Source organism: Salmo salar, chromosome 15 (assembly GCF_965601325.2).
Source record: "Salmo salar chromosome 15, fSalSal1, whole genome shotgun sequence".
Taxonomy (NCBI): Eukaryota; Metazoa; Chordata; class Actinopteri; order Salmoniformes; family Salmonidae; genus Salmo; species Salmo salar.
Window position 1 is genome coordinate 97249464 of NC_138305.1, and position 16932 is coordinate 97266395.

At 45.2% G+C, this 16932-nt stretch overlaps 1 protein-coding gene across 1 annotated transcript; it reads right to left on the bottom strand.

Moving 5' to 3' along the window:
• Nucleotides 1-1034: 1034 nt before the first annotated feature.
• Nucleotides 1035-15959, bottom strand: lima1 (LIM domain and actin binding 1). The gene is given in 5 exon segments (NM_001141273.2): nucleotides 1035-1339; nucleotides 10715-10872; nucleotides 13051-13096; nucleotides 14131-14288; nucleotides 15789-15959. Coding segments are annotated over 4 exon segments (396 nt in total). The 5' UTR covers nucleotides 14253-14288; nucleotides 15789-15959; the 3' UTR covers nucleotides 1035-1269.
• Nucleotides 15960-16932: the final 973 nt, after the last annotated feature.

Genomic DNA, 16932 nt, shown 5'->3' on the forward strand with positions numbered 1-16932 from the left:
TCCAGAGCGCTCAGGACCTCAGACTGGGGCGATGGTTCACCTTCCAAGAGGACAATGACCTCAAGCAAACAGCCATGACAACGCAGGAGTGGTGTCAGGACAAGTTTCAATGTCTTTGAGTGGCCCAGCCAGAACCCGGTCGAACATCTCAGGAGAGACCTGAAAATAGCTGTGCAGCGACGCTCCCCATCCAACCTGACAGAGCTTGAGAGGATCTGCAGAGAAGAATGGGAGAAACTCCAAATGTAGGTGTGCCAAGCTTTTTTAATTTTATTTCACCTCTATTTAACCAGGTAGGCCAGTTGAGAACAAGTTCTAATTTCCAACTGCAACCTGGCCAAGATAAAGCAAAGCGACAAAAAACACCAGAGTTACACGTGGGATAAACAAACGTAGTCAATAACAATAGAAAAAAAATCTATATACAGTGTGTGCAAATGGAGTAAGGAGGTAAGGCAATAAATAGGCCATAGTAGCAAAGTAACTACAATTTAGCAAATTAACACGAGTGAGATGTGCAGATGATGTGCAAGTATAAATACTGGTGTGCAAAAGAGGAAAAAAAACAATATGGGGATGAGGTAGGTAGATTTGGTGGGCTATTTACAGATGGGCTGTGTACAGCTGCAGCGATCAGTGAGCTGCTCAGATAGCTGATGCTTAAAGTTAGTGAGGGAGATATAAGTATTGTAGCGCATACCAAAGACGATGCTGTAATCGCTGCCAAAGGTGCTTCAACAATGTACTGAGTAAAGGGTCTAAATACCTATGTGATATTTCCCTTTTTAATATATACACATTTGCACAAAAAAATGCTTTGTTATTATGGGGTATTGTGTGTAGATTGAGGGGGGGGTAAACTATTTAAGTTTACCCCCCCTCCAGTTTAGAATAGGCTGTAACGTAACAAAATGTGGTCAATTTCAAAGGGTGTGAAGACTTTCCCCATGCACTGTAATACATGTATCAAAAGGTGGTTATTTCCATTTTTCAATCTACATGTGTATAATGAGACTAGAGGTCACTGAATATTTTGTATAACAATTTCTTTATTCAAGTTGGAACAACGATAACCAGCAGAATACGTAATATGGTGGAAACCCTTCCAGTCCTTACAGCTATCCTGCTGTTCTGATAAAACATACCACCTTAAAAACATTCATAAAACTACTGTATTTTCAAATACAGACAAAAATATCTCATTCACTGGGTTCAGTTCATATTATCAGCATTTGTTTGGTTTGTACCATCTTCCGGACAAAACCAGAGCTAAGGTAAAATTGACATAGATAAATGATTACAATGAGTAGTAGTAGAAAAGAAAGAAAGTGACATCCAACCAAGCACAGCCAGACACCGTTCCTTAGGTTAAAGGGAAATGAAGAGAGAAAAGTTTACAGTCAACAGCCTGTTGATTATGTCTAATAATGTTCCTGACTTAATAAACCAGAGACTTTCAGTCCTCTTCGTCCTCATCTTTCTCATAGTAGCGGTTCCTCTTAATCATCTCCTCTACAGAGACGGCCTCCTTGCCATCCCAGAAGCCCACATCCTGAGACATGTGGTTGGTCTTGGGTCTAGGCTCCGCCTCCGGAGACGAGGGGGGCGTGACGATCTCTGACGAGGCAGTCTGGCAGTTTTGAGAAGGTAACCCTTCCCCATCTTCTTCTCCCTCCAGCTTCTCCTCTTCATCTTCCTCCCAGTCCTCCTTCGCTCCCCGTTCTTCTTTTGACTCTAGTGATTCGTGGTGGCTCTCTTTTAGAGGTGCTTCTCTCCCCTCCTCAGAGCTGGTTTGGACATCCACATAGCTGTCGTCAGAAGGTGTGTGGTAGTCAGGTGACAGGCTGTCAGGTTGTTCCTGGACCTCTATGCTCTGTTCCTCAGGACTGGAGGCCAGCTCAGGCTCCCTGTCCTCCAATGAGCTCATCCTCTCCAGCAGTTCTGGCTCAGGATTGGCTGTCTGACTGGCAGCAGGGGCAGGAACATGGGAAGGGCTGGCCAATGAGAAGGGCTGGCTGCGCTCTTTGAGGGAGGAGCTCCTGCAGAGGGTGGAGCGTTCGGTGGACTCTGGGCTCTGGTCGGGGAAGGCCGAGTCACCCTCTGGGGGCCACTTGGCACGGGATGGTCTGCCACCGGAGCTCCCATCTGAGGTGGGGCTGGACCCCATGTTACCCCCCTCTCCATCTCCTTCGATGCGGGGAGGCCAGGAAATCTTCAGCCGACGTGTCTCCACTGGCTTGTCCTTCTCTACGGAGATCTGGGTACGGGTCTCTGGGGAGGCTGTTACCACATTGACCTTGGCCAGTGGAGACTCCTCTACTGCTGGGCTGATCAACAGTGTGCCGGTAGAGGCACACTTCTTCAGCTTGTCTTTGGAGAAGGTGACCTCTGTGGTCTGTTCGGTCCCCTGTTCCTCCCCTTTGGTCTCCCACAGCTCCTTGTGAGGGCGCAGGCCGAAGCCCTCGTCATAGTTGCCCTTGGCCTTGAACAGCTGACAGAAGTGAGGCTTGCAATAGACATGGCTGTGCAGAGAGGCGTAGGTTCCCAGGCTGTCCAGCAGAGGGAGACAAAGCACATATTGAGAAAGACAATCCTTTTTAATAATCAAGCAGCATAAACCCTCATCCTTAAACTCAAGAGGAACAAGACTGTGGACCTAACAACAATATAAGGTCCACTAACAGTGAGGTTCACAGATGTTTAAACAATAAACAAACAATTCCTTGCTGCATGGCATCTGTCCAATCCACTTACCTGAGTTTGGTGTTGCAGTGGGAGCATCTGAAGCAGGTGTTGTGGTAGACCTGTTGATTGGCCACCAGTCTCTCCAGAGGGTAGACGGTCTTCTGACACGACACACAGCTCTCCTGTGCAGGCAAGCAGAAGCTCTGTGCACACATAAAATAGAGGCATTCAAGGCAGGTTAGTTAGGAGAGTGAATGGTTTTCTGAGAAAAATGCAGAAAAGGTACTGTTGAACTCACCCTGGAGTTCTTGGGCTGAGCTTGGTCGTTCTGGGTCGAGGATACAGAAGTACCGATACTGGAGCCTGCTGTGACATGAGACAGAGGGACAACAGAGGGAGCTGTTGTGAATATACTGACCTAATACACAGAGTACCCCAAATATTACAAACACCTTCCTAACATTGAGTTGCTTGCGTGCATCTGCCCACCCCTCAGAACAGCTTTAATTTGTCGGGACATGGACTCTACAAGGTGTCGAAAGCATTCCACAGGGAAGCTTGCCCACGTTGACTCCAATGCTTCCCACAGTTGTGTCAAGTTGGCTGGATGTCATTTAGGTGATGGACTATTCTTGAAACACACAGGAAACTGTTGAGCGTGAGAAACCCAGCAGCGTTGCAGTTCTTGACACACTCAAACCAGTGCGCCTGGCACGTAACATAACCTGTTCAAAGGCACTTAAAACTTTTGTCTTTCCAATTCACCCTCAATGTCACACATACACAATCCATGTCTCAATTGTCTCAAGGCTTTAACATCCTTCTTTAACCCGTCTCCTCCCCTTTACCTACACTTACTGGCACATCTGGCCCTTTAATTGGCATCTACTGTGCCGGTCTAGCAGTGGTTCTGTACTACTGCTACTCATTTCATGGCAAAGTTTGCAAATAGATAAGCCTACTTTGCAATTAACATAATTGACAAGGTTTTGGGGATAGTATTTCTGTTAACCCACAAGATGGTTATCACATCATCTGGCTACTAGTGATGGGCATGCCGAGTCTTTTCTGCGAGCCGGATCATTTGACACCTAAAAGAGCCGCGCTCATTTGGATCCCAAACGGCTCTGTTCAGTAATGCTTAGAAATGGACCTAAAACCATGAAAAAAAAATGTTTCAATAATTTAAAGCTTAAAACATATCATTATGTCAGATCGTGAAACGTGAGTTCAAATTTATTTTTACCTGACCAAATTATGGCCTGAACATAATTTTTGGGGGGGAATCAAATTGAATGCGTGTGGACCAGAATCAGGCTCTCCTTATATTGTTCCTGCACTGCGAATTACCATCTTCAGTAAAAGTGATGCAAATCAGGGAGCCAAATGAACGCCTCTTTCACATATGCGACTCGCTTCCCGACAATTTCCAAGAAGAGCCATTTGTTTGCGATCGACCCATCGCTACACATGGAGTGATGAGCACTAGCACCACACAGACAGACAGGGGCAATATTGCTGGAACTTAATTGGCAGATATTGTGTTAGGTTTTGCTTTTTAAGCCAATAGTGGCTACCAGGGATAATGTCAATGTTGCATTCGTTTGATAGTAGCTGGGAGCTTGCGGTGTCTGATACTTGAGATTTATGACAGTTTGTGGTGGAACAGGTGAATATTGCATGTACTTTCAGAATTGTTTGGCGAGCTACCGGTAGGTGGCCCGCAAGCTACCGGTAGGTGGCCTGCAAGCTACTGGTAGCTCACGACCAACCTGTTGGAGACCATGATACTGACTGAAGTGGATTTAACAAGGGACATGAAAAGGGATCAAAGCTTTCACCTGGATTCAGCTAGCCAGCGTATGTCATGGAAAGAGCAGGTGTCCTTAATGTTTTGTACACTCAGTGGAGGAGACAAATGATGACGGACAAGAATATAGATTTGGTGAAATGTAGTGGACCAAAATAGTTACCATTGCTCTCTGTGGAAGAGGCTTTCCTACTGTTGGGCTCAGAGTCCGAACCCTGAGAGGAGAGGAGATGATGATTTAGGGATGTTTCAGATATAGACTCACACAGACACAAAGAGCACAGTTCCTCACCATGTCCCCACTGCTTGGGGGTACATTCTCCTTCTGTTTGCTGCTGAAGAGGAGGTCTGAGTCCAACTGATCACCCTGTCAGAGAGAGAAAGACAGGGATCTGTTTTACAGTTGGGATAAGTAACCTGCACATGACAGGTTCCGGCCGGGATGGGCCTGAAGTTTGGTTTATTCGGATCCCCATTATGCTTTTGCCGAGGCCATTCTTCCTGTGGTCCAAAAGTTATTACTTTGGGCTCAAGTTCAGTCAGATGAGAAGTTCAACCATAGACATGGCAGTTAGTCCTCCACGGCAGTGTAAAGGACAGGTACTCACGCTGACTGAGGAGGATGAAACCTCGCTTTTAGACACAGCAGCCTGGTACATGGCCATCCTGTCCCTCAGGGGCATGGAGTCCATACTCCCTGCATCTAGGAGACAGACGGAGAGAAGCGCAGGTTACACACACACACCTTGCGCATAAGCTATAGAAAGGAAAGTACAGGCTATAGATTCAGCACAATGTAGACTGTGGGTCATGGGGAGCGTCCCAAATGTCACCCTATACAGTGCACTACTTTTGACTACAGCCCCATAGGCTTTGTTCAGAAGTAGTGCACTATTAAGGAATAAGATACTATTTAGGACGTAGCCGTGGTGTTTGTCAGGCTGTGATGGGAACAGGTTCACGGGGGAATAGAAAGAAAAAGCCGTCTTCCTGTAACTATCATTCTTCCTGTAATCACTGGGGCATTCTGCTGATCATAGCACAAGGAGTGAGCCCCAGCCCTCTCCATACAGTCCACACCACTGAAACAGCTACAGTCTGTAGTTCTGTGTGGCCTAGTGAAACAATATACTCATGGAGAAGAATGCATTTGATTTTAACTCTGGTGTCCCATTCCGTGTGTGTCCTCTCAGTGGAACAGTACCTCCAAGTAGCTGGTCCATGTTATCAGTGATGCTTCCGATCCTCACAGGTGGTCTGGACACCTGGAAACAGAGCCAAACCACGCTATCAGGACAGCATATTCCATTATGGTAGCCTTTACATTGTAGACTCAGCAGGCTCTGAACATACAGACTAATGCCAGCACCACCTGCATCGTGGTTTGCATACAGAACCATATGATGCTCACATACTTAGCTCTAGGCTAGCATAAACACACAGTAGGAGAGAACCAGGGCCACCCATCAGACAGTTCTGAGCCCTGTGCTCTGACAGAAGAGGAAAACAGGAGTGGAGAAGAGAAATGTATGGCAGTGAGTCAGTCAGTTCCAGTAGCAGCCTGGCTTGTTGTCCAGCTCCCCCTTCTTGGCTGTCTGCCTCTCCTTCCAAGCCTCTCCCAGCCCTCTGTACTCTAATCCCCTTATGAGCTCAGTGAGATAGAGCCTGGGGCAGATAGGGGTGTCTGCCTTGCCTCTGTCAGGCTGTACCGCATCACTGTGCGCCTCCCAAATGTTGTAACAATGCAGAGGGCTCCATATATCACCGCATTGACATGCTTGGATGACATTAGGTGGGGGGCGAGAGGTCCTGTATAAGCAAACTCACGTCCTTGACAACTTCCTTCACGACAGCTCTGCTCCATGAAGCACAAGTAGTATGAATTCTCTGACTTCTGCTGAGGCTGCATTCGCAGTAAATGCTGTACGGTCACTGCAGACGTTGGATTGACCACGCAGAGCCTTTTAGCCAGAGTGTGATCAGTGTCAGAGATTAGAGGAGCAACAGGGTGTCACAGAGCCCTGCGAGGCTGGGACTGCAACGGGCACAGCCTTAATAATACACAGACAGACAGTGGGGGATGAGAGGGGTCAAACGGTGGATAAAACCCTGAAATACAAAGAGACAGAGTAGTGCTAATAATACACAGACAGACAGTGGGGGATGAGAGGGGTCAAACGGTGGATAAAACCCTGAAATACAAAGAGACAGAGTAGTGCTAATAATACACAGACAGACAGTGGGGGATGAGAGGGGTCAAACGGTGGATAAAACCCTGAAATACAAAGAGACAGAGTAGTGCTAATAATACACAGACAGACAGTGGGGGATGAGAGGGGTCAAACGGTGGATAAAACCCTGAAATACAAAGAGACAGAGTAGTGCTGTTCCAAAGGAAAGGTCTTTATAGCGTTGTGCGTTTGTGGCAGTCTGGATTTTAGATCTGCATTGGCAGAAAGGGGTTGAACGTTCCGTTTCATCCTCCAGGGTGGATTAATCTAGGCTCTAGAGGGAGCCAGACCCCAGCTGGCCCAGATGGACCCCAGGCGGAGAGACCCCTCTCTAACCCAGCCAGAGGGCCCCCTCCCAAACCAAACCAAGACTCAGCCGATACCCTCTCCAGACCATGGTCACGGGTGGTGCTGCAACAATATGGGGGAGGCTGTAAACAAACAATAGGCCAGGAGGCAGCTGAGCTCAGAGAGGGAGGAAGTGATCAGCAAGCCAGACAGACAAAGAGCTGACACTAATCCTACTGACAATTAAAACCCCCAGAGACAGATACAAATCGAAGCTCCTCCCTGAATCCTACCGCCGGCTGGCTGGCTGGCTGGCTGGGCATCAGAGCAATAACAAAAAAGGTCAATTCAAAAATCAGTGAGTTTTAGGCTACATATAGCCCAAAACCACCATTGACAAAAACATGAAAAAGGCCTTGATAAGCCCATTCACTGACAGTAACCATAATTCACCAACCATAGTGCAGCCAGTGTATAGGCTAGCCCTCCCATCAAAGGACTCAATTCACAGCGTAATCCGCTAGAACCTAGTAAAAACATTAAACTAGCAAAGAAAGCAAACCCCAAATATAAGGCGGAGACTGTTTCAGAGCCGCAGCACTACAAGTGAGCTTATGGAGATCCAAGGTTGAGACCAAACAAAGAACAGAAAACATATTTACCTCTTGCAAAGCAACGCTAGGAGCTACAGGGAGAAGCAGAGTGGAACACAAGGAAGAGGAAAGAAGTTAAGCTGGAGCACTCATGTCTGTCCTGGAGGAGCTTGGAACATCAACAGCAGCTAACTCGATTCTGTTCATTACACTGTGGCTCCACTGGACTGGTGCCTCTCCTTCGTCCTTCCTTTCTGCCTCGTCACAGTCACACAGAGCGAGAAAGAGAGAGAAGCAGAGAGGGGGGCATATGGAGTGGGGCTGGAAAGGAGGGAGGGGGGGATGACCGGGGGGGGGGGGGGGGGGTGAAGTTGGGTCAATTAATTTCACAGTGCCTCTCCCTCATGGCCGTCTCCTCCAGCGAGAGGAGCAGGAGAAGAAGAGAGAGAGAGGGAGGGGCAGGAGAAGAAGAGAGAGAGAGGGAGGGGCAGGAGAAGAAGAGAGAGAGGGAGGGGCAGGAGAAGAAGAGAGAGAGAGGGAGGGGCAGGAGAAGAAGAGAGAGAGAGGGAGGGGCAGGAGAAGAAGAGAGAGAGAGGGAGGGGCAGGAGAAGAAGAGAGAGAGAGGGAGGGGCAGGAGAAGAAGAGAGAGAGAGGGAGGGGCAGGAGAAGGCCTTGCTTTGATAAGCCAGAGAGGGATTGTTATCAGAGGAGGCTCAGTTTCTTCTCTACTGCAGTAGTGTGCATGCCTGCCCCATGACATCACCACCTCTCGAGGAGAGGTGCTGAGCTACAGGTCAGGGAGCAGGCCAGGCACAGGGCTGGGTCGAGGGAAGGGGCAGCCCAGGTCACTTCCTGGCTGTCAGCTGAGAGAACAAGAAAGAGCTGCTCATGTGCTTAAGAAATGAAGGAAGGTTCAGCCAGCTGGGACGTGGCAGGTGAGGCAACTTGTTAAGCCGCTACAAAAACACTCCTCTGATCTGGTGTCCAGGCGGGCGTCCATGTTCAAAGACCGAGTAGTAAGCTAGTTAACCCACAGCACTGGCTCTTTTTTTTAAAAGTCTGAATCTTGATCAATGGTCAACTAAAACCCTACCTCATAGGAAAGTTAGATTGAAAGTCTGGCCTTTCACATTCAATACCTAACATTTGTACAAGCCAGGAAAAACAAAACAAACTGTTAGTCTAGACTCTAGAGTAGAAAGGGTGAAAAATATCCTTTGCTTTTAAATGAGCTCATCTACACTGAACAAAAATAAAACGCAACATGTAAAGTGTTGGTCCCATGTTTCATGAGCTGAAATAAAAGATCCCAGAAATGTTCCATTTGCACAAAAAGCTTATTTCTCTCAAATTTCTGCACGCCCCTGTTGGTGAGCATTTCTCATTTGCCAAGATAATCCATCCACCTGACAGGTGTGGCATATCAAGAATACGATTAAACAGCATGATCATTACACAGGTGCACCTTGTGCTGGGGACAATAAAGGGCCACTAAAATGTGAAGTTGTGTCCCAAAACACAATGCCACAGATGTCTCAAGTTGAGGTAGCGTGCAATTAGCATGCTGACTGCAGGAATGTCCACCAGAGCTTTTGCCAGAGAATTGAACGTTCATTTCTCCACAATAAGACACCTCCAACATTGTTTTAAAGAATTTGGCAGTACGTCCAACTGGCCTCACAACCGCAGATGCACGTGTATGGCGTTGTGGGCCAGCGGTTGCTGATGTCATCATTGTGAACAGAGCGCTGGTGGGGTTATGGTACGGGCAGTTATAAGCTATGGACAACAATAGCAATTACATTTTAATCCATGGCAATTTGAATGCACAGAGACACCGTGGCAAGATCCTGAGACCAATTGTCGTGCCATTCATCTGCCGCCATCACCTCACATTTCAGCATGATAATACACGCCCCCATGTCGCAAGGATCTGTACACAATTCCTGGAAGATGAAAATGTCACGGTTCTTCCATGGCCTGAATACTCACCAGACAATATTTGGGATGCTCTGGATCAACGTGTATGACAACAACTTCGCACAGCCTCTGTAGAGGAGTGGGACAACATTCCACAATCAACAGCCCGATGAACTTGAAGGCATCTGTATTCCCAGTGATGTGAAATCCATAGATTAGGGCCTAATGAATTTATTTAAATTGACCGATTTCCTTAAATGAACTGTAACTCAGTAAAATATAAAAAGCATTTATATTTTTGTTCAGTATAATTGCTAAAATATACTAAAGTATCAAAAGTTTACAGTGCATTTGGAAAATGGTTACATGTTGCCTTTATAGCAACATGGCTGTTAACCCCAGACGGAGCATGAGGAGGACAGGGGTTGTTTTGAAGAACCCCTTTTATCTGCCTGAGGACATGTTTATAGCTAGCCCATCTCGAGGAGTGTTCTGTAGTGAGATGAGAACAGTCATAGCGGTGCATGTGACAGGCAGCATGACTAACCCCAGGAGAACAAGACACCTTCCGTTCTAAAACAGGAACAATGAGGACACACAGACCAGTTGTCTTAAGAACCACAATACTTCAGCTTCAGGCAGTCCTCTGACCTCAGATTAAAATACATGGGGCTTTTCTTTAGCAAACCCATCGACTAAGTCACCATCAGAGCAGCATGTGTAATCACACCACCTGATCCACACAACACTCCTAATACCTAAACAATAGAAAAGTGTTTCCATTTAGCCAATCTCACCATTTATGTGACGTAAGATTTGAAATATAATGTAAAGTAAAGTCAAGTCAAGTCAAGTCATGTAAAGAGTAAAAAAGGTGTCTCTGAAAATGTGACACGAACAAAATATATCCTATTAAAAAAGAAACATGCTAGTTTGTAATCAGTGACTTTGGACTTACTTTGTTCTGCTGGTTCTCTCCTTTCTCAAACAGCATCTTGAGGTTGTTGAGGGGGATGTTGGGCTTCTCACTGGGGACACAAGGTACTTCTGCGATTGCCTCCTGCCTCTCTGGGTCTCTCTGCTGCAGTCTTCCCTCCATGCCTGGTCCTGCCTGGTCCTCAGCGGCTGTGGGGCTGGTGTTGGGGTCTGGTGAGAGAGGTGGCTGGGCCTGAGTGGCCTGAATCCGATGCTTGGCTTTAGGGTTTAAGGGGAGTAAGCAGCGAGTGTGGGTGGTGTGGGGTAGCGGGGCACAGGACGTGGCTGAGGACTGGACAGGCTGCTCCCACCACTTCTTCAACACACTCAGGTTGCCATTGCAGAGAGTTGGGGGCAACGAATCTGCAGCCTCGAGGAGGACGTAAAGAGAAGGTTTATTAAGATATCCATTATATTCACCAGGGCTACTCCTCAACTTGTTCATAGTCTGACTAGCAGAAACATTGCAATGGCATAAATCAAAAGGGTTGCACAGTTTGTACAGTGTGTGCCTAATAGAATCCAAGAATAGAATCATAGAATAGAAACACTGTGGAATTCAACCCAGAAGGGCAATGAGGGTAATACTATTAGCAGCATGTGAAGGAGATAAGATACAGAGATCAATGGGTAATTGGACAGAAAACAGTCACATCAATAGTTTCAGGATACAAGAGTAAGAGTCTCCAACCGCATTCTAGTAAAGCTACAGTTAGCATTCAACTGGACTAGCATCTTTCCAACAACAAGACCTCTCCCTAGCTAACCCAAACAGCTGACTACAGTTTCTCATGCTCATTAAATGAAAGATTATGACTAGAACACTTTAAAGGGATGTTTTACACAAGATAGGCCTACTCATGAAAATAATCTCAATGCCGTCTTTCAAGTAAACAACTGAAGCATTGTCCTGTGTTGACATAACAGCCATGAAAATAAGATTAGTGAAGCTGAAATAACGATTTACAGCCATTTAAATATGCACTACGGAATTAAGCACTTACAAATTTGTATGAATTGGAATTCATAACATATAAGAACTGCAATATCTATACTGAGTATACCAAACATCATGAACACCTTAATATTGAGTTGCTCACCCAGCTCATGTTGACTGTGCTCCCCACAGCTGTGTCAAGTTGGCTGGATGTCCTTTGGGTGGTGGACATTCTTGATAGACACGGGAAACTGCTGAGTGTGAAAAACCCAGCAGCTGTGTAGTTCTTGACACACTCAAATCCATGCGCCTGGTACCTACTACCATACCCTGTTCAAAGGGACTTAAATATTTTGTCTTGACCATTCACCCTCAATGGCACACATACACAATCCATGTCTCAAGGCTTAAAAATCCTTATTTAACCTGTCTCCTCCCCTTTATCTACAATGATTGAAGTGGATTTAACAAGTGAAATCAATAAGGGATCGTATCTTTCACCTGGATTCACCTGCTCTTTCCATGACATAGACTGACCAGGTGAAAGCTATGATCCCTTGTTGATGTGATCCAGTTGGCTGTGTGTCTGCCAGGTGGAAATGATAAAAGCCTTTAGTAAAGATGGAGCTTGCCCACCCCCCTACACCAGGAGAGAGCTAGAAACAGAGTGGAAGGGGGAGAGAGAGAGAGAGAGAAAAAGGAGCCTCGACAGTGAGGAATACTGATAAAATGTGATTTATGTTGATTGATAATCCAACTGTATTATGCTAACATGTTATTTACGTTTCACCAAGAGGGCACCATTGTCAAACAGAAAAGGGTCAGTTGAAGGAAAGGGGACAATCCAGGAAAAGAGAAAGCAGGATTGCTGTGACATGCCCCCTCCCCAAACTGAAGAATTTACCTAATGTTAACCGTGACAACAGCTAGTTCTACACCACAACCCAGGTGTAAACCCCAACATCATACTGAGGAGTCCCAGACACAAACTGAGTCTTTGCATTTGCCATTGACACAGTTCAGTTGTCCCCTCCCCCACTGGTTATGAATACCGCACCTCTTATAGAATATAGGCTTATTGCAGCACTTCCCCACCTAAATATAATGTAAACAGTACGGTCACCCAAAATCAGTGCCAGCACCTATTTCAATCCACTTCAAGCACTGCTTTCAATACAGTACAACAACTGATGGTTTACCTATGACAGACACCTACCTGGGATTGAAAAAGTCGCTTAATGAAGAAAAACAATCCCTGCGGTCTGTTTATATCCCCTCAAGTGCAATTCCCAGGCCGAGCCAACTGCCCACCGGGAAGAGAGGCTGTATCAGCACGGTGGCTTCAGGCATTACGTTGTCTTCCTTCATGCCCGTGAAGTGTGTGACCACCCAGGAACAAGAGCAGCGATGTGAAACTACAGTGGAGGTATTATCTACCTTAAGATTAAAGTCTCAATATAAGGATTAAGGCTTTTCTAGTCTAGCCTCCAACTGCAGCATGTGGACATCCGTGTGTGTGTCTCAGAGAGAGTGAGGATGAGTAAATACGAGAGAGAGAGAGAAATAGCTTTGTTAGATATTTGCACTTTCCAACCCTGACTGGATACTTACTGCTTTCTTCCTCTCCGAGTTGCCCTCCTCTGCAGCCAGTTGGTATCTAGGAAAAGGATAGATGGGGTTGTGAGCATAGGCCTACATCATGAGGTAGTGCCGTTTACAGCCCTGTTTTAGCCTCTAGAACTAAAACTACTTGGGCGTTTGTGAGGATCTCTAATTATACACAAACATGGATCAACGCTGTCTCCTAGTGGTCAGACACTGAAACCTTCTCAAAATATCAAAAATATGAAACTACGCATGTCAATGACCCTGACCATGTACCAATTATAAAATAGCATAAGGGACGTTTCAATCAATAAAATGGCGTACTAAGACGCTGGTTGGAAATTCGGGGGAATAAAATTGACATTTCACAGGAAGATCATCTCAGTTTACTTATCTTGACTATTTATTATTAAGAACTGTCGACATCAGTGAAACTGGAATAACAGGTTTGTGGTGATGTTATGGATAAACATTCTACACAGAATAGCAACAGCTAGAAGGGAAGACAAATGTCAAACTGTTGAAAAGTAGAGAGGTATGAAGGGGGGACAAATCCAATCTCAGACATGTAATAGTCGGTGCTGTTTCTACAATTGGCTAGACAAACTGGTAAAAATCTAGCCTGGTCCATGATCCATTTGTCCTCTTGCCTCTCAATGACAATGAGAGACAATGAGTTGGCATGATAGCACAAGCAGACTGGCACTCAGGCTAGTAAAAATCAGCAATGTTATCAAATACAGTTTCAAGCCATTTAATGTTCTTATCTTGTACTGATCCAGCAAACACAGACAGGACAGGAGGAGACAGGACAGGTGAGGAGAGGACAGGACAGGACAAAGAGTGGCAGTGAATGGTGATCTATTACTACGGTTTCAGGCAGCAGTGCATACTAGGATGGAAAAGCCATCAGTGGTCAGGAGTAAGTTTGTTTCTACCTTGATACAGGGGTATGTACAATAGAGAGAGAATAGATACATCTGGGTGAGTTTAAATGTGAAGAGTCATTGATTGAGAAGATAATAAGATGTTAGGAAGTGAGTAACAGTCACAGTAAGGGTAAATGGGAGAGAGTGAGAAACTTACTTGGAGAAGCGCTCAGCAATGGCGTTGTTCTTGCCTCTGGTGCCGACTATGGACAACTCCTTAGCTGTGACTCTGAGGGAGTGGGAGGCCCACTGTCTGCGACTGAACGGAGCGATGGCCATCTCTGTTGTTCTCAGGGAAAAACTGCTTATAGCTGGCTGGAGGGTGAAAAAAAAAAAAATAGGAGGTCAAATTAACCTCACAATTCTACCCTAGACAATCATAATGCCCGTACACTCGTCTGGAATTAGAAATCCTTCTAAATAAATAAAAACTCAGAGGCGGTTCTAGACCATTTCAACTGGGGGGGCCAAGCTGGGGCCAGTTGTATTAGACATTATTGTTGTCATCGTTTTCTTCACTGCATTGCAGGCAAAAGACCATGTTCATAATCATCATCGTTGCCACTGTCTAATAACGGATGTAAAAAAAAAAAGCTAGCAAAAATTTGTTATGTAAAAATGATTTCATACTCCACATTTAGGGAAGGGGGTCCAAAATTGTTGTCACTGGGGCACTGCCCCCCCCAAACCGTCCCTGCTACAATTGTGTTAATTACTTGCGGTTCCTATGGATGAATCAGCAGTGAGTAAGGCAGTAGCCAGCACACAGCAGCTACTAATCCACTTCTCATCATTCAGACACATCATGAAGTTGAAGCCCCCAAGCTACTACCAGCAGGCACAGTCATCTCTCTGTCAGAGTTCCACAAACTACCCACCTGTTTCCTGGGACGTCACACAGACTGACTGGAATTGAGGGCAAGCAGATGCATGCACTCACTCTCAGCCTAACTGTGATTACATGCACTCTCATTTTAGGATTACACATGGTCCACCAGACAAAAACAATGCCTATATGGATGATGAGGATTCGAGTTAGGGAACATAGTACTGTCTGAAACTATTGGTTTAAACTGTCCTTTTTGAACAGAGGTATGGCGAGACAGGTAGACCTAGGCTATATATTCCTTTATAAGAAGAAATATGAGCCACCTTCCTTCCACACATCCAGCACAAACCACCATGACGATCTCACAGTTATTAGGAATAATATTGAAGTCAGCAAAAAAGCCCCCATTTAGCAGGTTGGCATGTATCTAGCTCATAAAACATGGGCCTAAACACTTTTGTTGCGTTTATATTTTTGTCCAGTATAGAAAGAGATATGCTCTTTAGTTTAGTGCATGCATTCAGGAAAGTCCCATTTACCAAGAGTCAACTGGTAGCCAAGAGCTAGCCTTGACACTTTCTCTTCTGCTTTATCCACTGATCGAACACTACACACAGATCAAGTCAAAATATCACCTCAGACAATGAATTTTGGAAATTGCCAGCAGCATATGATTGGCTATACAATAAAAATCTAACTAATAGTAAATGACTTGAGTACAGAGCGCAAACAGCTAAAATGATTAGTCCCAATGTAACTCCCAGCTTTCAAAGCATTATTTCCAGACTGATAAATACCATGATAAGCCTTTATTTTTTAAAATCAACTTAAAAAAAAAAATAAAAAAAATTACTTTGTTTCTTTTCTCGTTTGTGATTTACAGACAAGCTGTTTTGCATCACATCTCATGAAAACAAACATAACAGGCTTTTAAAAATAATCTGTCACCCCATAAAAATTCTAAAGAGCTTTGGCACATTACTTACCTTTGAGTTTGTCTTATGAGTCCTCTCTTACTACTTCAACTAGTCTCTTTGCCTTCTCTCGCAGTCTTCAAGCCTTCTCTCTCAGTCTTCAAGTCTTCTCTCTCTCTGTCTTCAAGTCTTCTCTCTCTCTGTCTTCAAGCCTTCTCCTCAGTGCCTCAGTAACAGTTTGCTGTCTTGCACTGCTGTGTGCTCATAGAAGTCTGTAATATGCTTGAAGAGATGGGAGGGGGCAAATGAAGACCATGAGACTCCAACCAATAACGATGCATAATTTACTTCCACCTGGCAGGTACAGTCAGAGTCCCTCCCGTCCAAAACACTGTGTTCCGGTTTACACTAGATATCACACCCACAAAGTCAGATTCCACAGCCACAAAGTCTATATTGGCACACCAAAAAATTGCTTTTTGGTATTAATTCAAGGTTAGGGTTAGGGATGAGTTTAGTAGTGTGGTTAAGGTAAGAGTTAGGTTTAAAATCACAATTTAAGAAGAGAAATTGTAGAAATGTGCATGGTTTAGCCATAATTATGACTTTGTGGATGTGTTAACTAGTGACAACCCTGTGTTCATGAGGGTGAATCTAAAAGCAAACAAGGTGAGTACATACAGTACAGCCTACACCTCCAACACAGTATGACATAAAGGGAAGAATCCCACTCAATTCCTGGAAGTGGCACAGACTCCGCCCACCTTCTCATGAGGTCAAAGGCTGAGGATGTGAGTCGTTCACAATCAAGTCAAACGCCACTGAGTGTCTGTGATCAAAAGACTTGAGACATCTTATCGCAATCAAACCCATGTTCTCATCCCTCTTCAACTTAAAAGGTCTGTCTGTCAATAAACCCATACCAAAATAAATCCTCTGTACCTTGTTGTTCCTCTAAGATGTTTAAGACATAATACCATGTGGTTAAACAGGACTGCTAAGCTTCAGATAACGTGGCACCAGGGTCTAGGCTACATCAGTGTCACATCACTACAGTCTAATCCAAACCACATGATTCTACTGTGTGTGTAGTGTAAGGTTCTGTGTCGCTGAAGCTAAACGTAACCTGACAGATAACTATGTCTACGGCAGACAGGATTTCAGAGAATACAAACTTGGTTCCATTTAAAGTTGTGTAACAGTCAAAACCCTGTGT